General features: G+C 32.8%; 1 protein-coding gene across 1 annotated transcript; it reads left to right on the forward strand.

Annotated features, from left to right (window-relative positions):
- Positions 1-631: 631 nt before the first annotated feature.
- Positions 632-5,491, forward strand: LOC132545355 (calumenin-B-like; the record flags this gene model as incomplete). The annotated part of the gene is made up of 3 exons (XM_060209035.1): positions 632-683; positions 3,067-3,183; positions 5,361-5,491. Coding segments are annotated over exons 2-3 (248 nt in total), but the record flags the coding sequence as incomplete, so codon positions are not given.
- Positions 5,492-6,188: the final 697 nt, after the last annotated feature.

Consider the following 6,188-nt stretch of genomic DNA (forward strand, 5'->3'; position numbering starts at 1 on the left):
TATTATCATAAATAGAAAGAATAAGGGACAAACAGCATTCCATTTCCTTTTTCAAAAGAAACATTGATATTTCAAACTGTAGTTAACGTTAGATGTTGTTGATCCCGCTATTGATGTTAAATCTTTGTTGTAATTCATAATAGGATATCGGACTTCACAAATTATTATAAAGACAGAGAATTTATCTCAGTGACATTTTCATAACTTTCATGTGATGCTCACAGAACAGTATTTCTAATCCGGACTTGAGCAAAACTAAGCAAAACGAAAGTAAGCAATTTTATCACAACGTTGTGATTGTAGATGATTATGCGAAACGTTTTGAATTGTGTGTCATTGATTCAAATTTAATGGCGCTGCGTTGTATCGATACTCAATAATGCAACTTTTTACATTATGATTAAGAATACATCATCTTTAAACCCCATGGCCCCTCTCATGTTATTTGACATATCGAATTTCAATGCCACGCAGGCAACCGGATGCTGAAAAGATATCCAATGATGTGTGCGGTTACATGAGTGTTTGGTTTTGACCGTAGACTTCCACCTCCACGTTGACAGAACTTGATTGGATAGAAATAGTCACATGCTTTTGTTATCTTTTTTGATTGGTTTATAGTTGGTTTACATGAGGTTAATTTCAAGGGACCTCGGGCTAAATTCACAACGTGCCATAACTCTGTAAGTATCAAAATTTAACAGTAACATTTACAGGGCGGTTCTACGCATCGTTCGTCGATTGTGCATCATTTCTAGTGACATTTGAACATCCGAAGGCTTTATATTTTCTGGATTTGCAAAGGTATGTTGCTATAAGTGGAATTGAATTACGTACGTCCATCTCAGCATCTTTCTAAGAGTTACAAACTTACCGGTACTTTTACTGACAACGTAAACATAACGTAACTACTCGTCCATGATAATTTTTATGATTACTCATTTCATAATTCTAATTTATTTTCCCCGCTTTTTAATGGAACGAAGCGGACTGAGGAAGCGAAGAAGGGCGTCTCTAGATCCGAGATGAGCCGTCTTTGTACAGTTAATTTGAAGATTTTCTTTGCTATTGTTTAGCTTAATATATCAACAGATCGCCAGAGACAACAGTTAGTTGTAGCCGAAAATGTGAAGAATTTATTCTGTTTTAAGGGAAGTTTATTTCGTTAACTGACGTAGTGCTGAATGCAATACATGAAGTCTAGATCGGTATTGCCACGTCAGCCTGTACTTGTTCAGAGAGCTCTATTGTCAAACATCTCAGCTACGTGGTTGCATCAGCTGATGAGGCTGAACCACAGAACGACTATAAGGCAGTCAGTTTTCATTTAATCGCTTTGATATTACTGGGATTTGCTTCATCAAAAGGAAAAAAATGTACCTCTGCTTTATATTTTAATTGTTCTACTCTGTTGTAAAATAAATTCAAAACAGTTTAAATAAATAGATTAATTTTTATAATTTAAAAAAAATAGGTCTGTAAGGGAAAAAATCTGTGAAAGGAGTTAAGATGGCTAGTCCTTTGTGTCTATGTGACATACAGATTGTATCAAGTCATTCTTTAATTTCAGTGATGCAAGTGTGATTCTTTTATTCTTTGATTGTGTTTTCTTCTGCATATTTTAACAAACAAATTCGTTTTTTCTAGTTTATTTACCTAGTTGTTACGAGAAAGACACTGAATGAATAATCAACAGGCTTTCGTTTTTAATAATGATTTTTGTATACAGACATAAAAGTAATAATCAGAAATCTAGAAATGAAGGTGAAGAAAATTTATAATAGATTAAATATTGGCTTATATAGATATGTAAAGTATAGTTTTAATTCCCATTGTAAACATGATTTATCATACTTATTTTTAAAAGTCAAAGTTAGAAAATATTAAACCAGCATTTACAATATTTATTTTAAATCACAACTTGTATTTATCAAAAAATAAGAGGTACCATAAGTTATTGTAAAAAGCATTGTTCACAAAATACATAGAAATTAGGCAATCTTTTATTATTCAATATAGTTGTAAATGTTCAGATTTTTTTGTTTGTATTTTTGTTTTGTTTGGGTTTTTTTTTACGATAGTTATATGCATCAAAATTTTTCTGAGATAAAAGTTCATTTCCATAGTAGATATAAAAAACTTTAGAAGCATTCATTCAATATGTATGTACAAGGATACATGTAATTAAAAGCTGAAAAAGTGTTGATGAGTTAAGTAAGATTTTTTTCAGAAAACATCTTATTAATGAATTCCTATTGGATTCATTTTTACTTTAGAACTGAAAAAACATACAAGTAGTAGTGCCCATATGACTACATTCTAAGTATACATTGATGGGCAGCAACTGAGACATTGATGAATGATTTAAGAAAAAAGTGATGTGTTGTGAATAAAGAAGCGTATTGACCTAAATAATGCCTTTCTCCAGCAACTTTGTTAATAATTGCATCAGCTGAAATTTGATCTCATTGCAAGAGGTGCCAAGATTTTATCCTAAAATGAGTCATTAAGTAGTAAACTGGCTACTGAATCAGGTACCTGGTAGTGTATCCGTGAAAAGATCATTGTTCTTAAGTCTCATTTATGTTAATAGATTTTAATCCATTGATTTATAAGTATCTGTTTAGTCTGAGAATACACTTGAGTTTTTATAAAACAAAAGTTTTGAAGCCTTTGAATATTACTCAGATAAATATTTGTTAGGTGGGATAGTCTATCAGTACAAGGGCTATACTAATATGACAGATGTGCTATAAGAAAATAAGTCCTATAGGTTTAATATTTGATATTTAAAGTGCAAAGATTCATGCAGTATGACCGATTTATGAAAAACTTTAGTATTATTTATTTTCATATTAAATGTTGAACTTTTCAGAAGCCCACAGACTGTGCACATCATGCACACCCCAGGCATATATAAACACTTGTTTGTGGTTATGTGGCTTTATGTTTATTTTGTAAAGCTGATTTAAATAAATTGCTAATGCTTTGTATTTAATCTATATATATATCATTTTGTCTCTATGCCTCATTTTTGCAAGTACAAGTATTACATTTGATATTCAGATGTCCAGTCGTCCATTGACCATGAAGCTGTTGACAGTCTGTCTCCTTGTCGTGCTGATGGTGGTAGTATACTGTTCAGCCATCCCAAAGCCAGGTGAAAAACGTGTACATGAAACTGTAAGTTTTTCTTAAAAGTCAATGTAATTTCTGTAATAAGTTGTGCATGTCACATTTAAGCATGAAGGAATATTGAAGATGACTGCCTGCAGTCATTTTGGATTTTGACAAAGACGTGTGATCCTTTTAGATATGGCAGCCATTTTGATTTTGACATTGGAAGTTGAATTTACTGTGATTATTTTGTAAGAACTATAAAAAAAGTGTTCTTCATGGAACTTGATTTACTTATGTACCATTGGTGATAGCCATTTTGAATTTTGACAGTTGATGTTTGACTATTACTTAAAAACTTTTGTAGATATCTGAGGAAGTTAGTACTGGGCAAATATGTCTCAAATTACATATGTGTTATCTGTTATTCTTGCCACTCGGTAAGGACCTCCCACTTAGTTCAGGGGGATGTAGTAATCTTGTGTGTATGCGTACAAAGCTTGTTTAAAAGATATCTTGTGAAACCTTGGACTTATTTAAAGTATGTATACTCACCTCAACATCACAATGTCAAGATCTTCACCAGATCAGATGATATGGTGGGTATCGATCAAGGTCAAAGGTCGCCCTCGATCAATTTCGAATATATCTCATGAATCCTTAAACACATTTATTATAAAACAAAAGATAGGGAATGGGAATATTGATGTTTTCTGTATTGTAGTCTTAAGACTTCAAGAACAAAAATATCCCCAGGTGAAATAAGACCAAATACATTTACTATCAACATAACTGTCAGTATGACACCAGAAGAAAACATCAAACCATAGAACAAATTTACATTTAGTATAAACTATTACCATTAAATTTAGAAAAATAGATATTACTAATGCTTACAGTGAAATCTATAACGTTTTATTAGATCCCTTGGTGAAACCAAAGGAGACTATCATGTTTGTCTCCATCCGTCCAGATGTTGGTTTAACAGACGATAACTTGAGAAAAGATGGATGGATTTTATGAAGCTTCATAACATGTTGGTTGTGGGGTAATACAAAATGCTATAAAATTCTAGATTGCTTAGAATTCTTTTTATCACATAACCGACCCGTTTTCCCATGTCATACGCCCATGTCATAATAATGGTAATACACATGTGTAATAAAGGTTTGGGGTCTGCTGATTGGTCAAAACCGTGTGAACGTATTCATACGCTCACGCACGTACTACTTTTATTTATTATGACAACAAACTGTAGTAAAATATGGCTGACCAGATCAACATTGGCGACACAGTTTTTATTGCTAAGAAGGGGACTGGTTTGGTGAAGGAGATAATCCCACGGGGGGTTTGCTGTATTTTATAATGTTGAATTGTGTGGGATTGACTTTCAAATTGAGCTTGAGCGCAATCGTATTGAAAAGGTGGTAGATCCCTCCCAACAGCAGACGACCGCTCCGGATGGCGGTCCTGTTGCCCCTAAACCAAGTGGTTTGGTTTCAATCAGAGAATATGAGGTAGGAAGTTTATACAGGATCAATTAAACAAGAATACGTTGAGCAAAACTTTGTATGGCATGAAACTTTTTTGAGTTACCAGAAATAAATGAAAAACTATCATTGAAAGTGACAGTGATTCGCAGTAACTGTAGCAGTTAGGCTGAACCTGATGACCCGTGATGACGAGGCGAGTGACGTCATGTTACCAATATCAAGTGAATTTCCAGAAGATTTTTTTGTGTGATTTTTTAAAGTTATTTTGGCATTAAACAGAGTTTAAATGCTTTACTTTGTCAATATTATTTTGGAACATAACAATCTCTTATTCAATCATTGAAAAAAGGTACTATTTGCAGCACGGATGGATAAAACTATGATTACTGTGCGTTGGTTTTGACCTATATAGAAACAGCTGATTGCATAGTGGAAGTAAATTGTAGTTTTCTGGCAATTTTTCCATTTTAATTGGTTATGTGATATATAGAATCTTACATTCGTGTCAATGTATCATGGAATTTATTAAACTCGTTCAATGAATTCCATAATACATTGACACTCATGTAAGATCCTCTATTTAACAGCAGGGGACGAGTGTCGCATGCAGCATTAACTGTAGGCTTGTTTTTTAAAAATTTGGAGAGATTGGGATAGCGAAATTCCCCCACAAAACAGATTAGCCAAGAGAGCATATTTTAAGAAATTTGTTGTAATATGTTGTAATATACCAAAGTATTTCTCCCATAGAAACTCAGTGACCTACCTCATGATGACGACAGTGAGCACAATGAAGACTATGATCATGAAGCATTTCTTGGCAAGGAGGAGGCTCATGATTTTGAAGATTTGTCTCCAGAGGAGAGCAAGGAACGTTTAGCGTGAGTTTCACAGTAGTGTTTCAAATAAAATAATAATGGACTTAATTTCATTTCAACCAATTTTATTGAGTTAGAAAATGACTTGACCACAGACATAGCTTTCTCCTAGCCAGTAGGAGTGACAATTGTTACCAAAAATGTTATTATTATCACAATGGTATTTCACTAGTGAAATTTCCATTGTGATGTTATTGACTTGGTCCAGAGTCTATTGGGATACTATTGTGATTGTTTATTTTTACTTTCAAAGTTATTTTTCTACATGAGAAATTAACGAAGGCATCCAATAAATGTAGGAGAATACTTCATTTTTTAACATTCTGAAGAATCAAATTATTTCTATCCTGAAAAGTTGGATTAATACAGACAATACATTTTACTTCAGTGTTTCAGAAATATAGATTAATTCAATGATTTGGAAAACAAAGGAAAGGCAAGAATACCACCATTTAATTCAGATAAATGCAGTTTCTTTTACTTTGGCAAATTGGGTCATTTCTCTTGGAAAAATTGAAGGTTGGGTTAAAAAAAAAACATGAAAAACTGACAAGTAAATTGATATCCTCTCCAAACTTATATTTTGTGATTTTGATTACACCCTATTGGAAAACAATATGATGTGACTCTGATATCAGCCTGCATCATTGTAACAACTTGTGCTTTCCTAAATTACATTTAAATTTTAAATATGTTGTGT

Source organism: Ylistrum balloti, unplaced genomic scaffold (genome assembly GCF_031769215.1).
Source record: "Ylistrum balloti isolate Yb309-2 unplaced genomic scaffold, AGI_CSIRO_Ybal_v1 Utg369842, whole genome shotgun sequence".
Taxonomy (NCBI): Eukaryota; Metazoa; Mollusca; class Bivalvia; order Pectinida; family Pectinidae; genus Ylistrum; species Ylistrum balloti.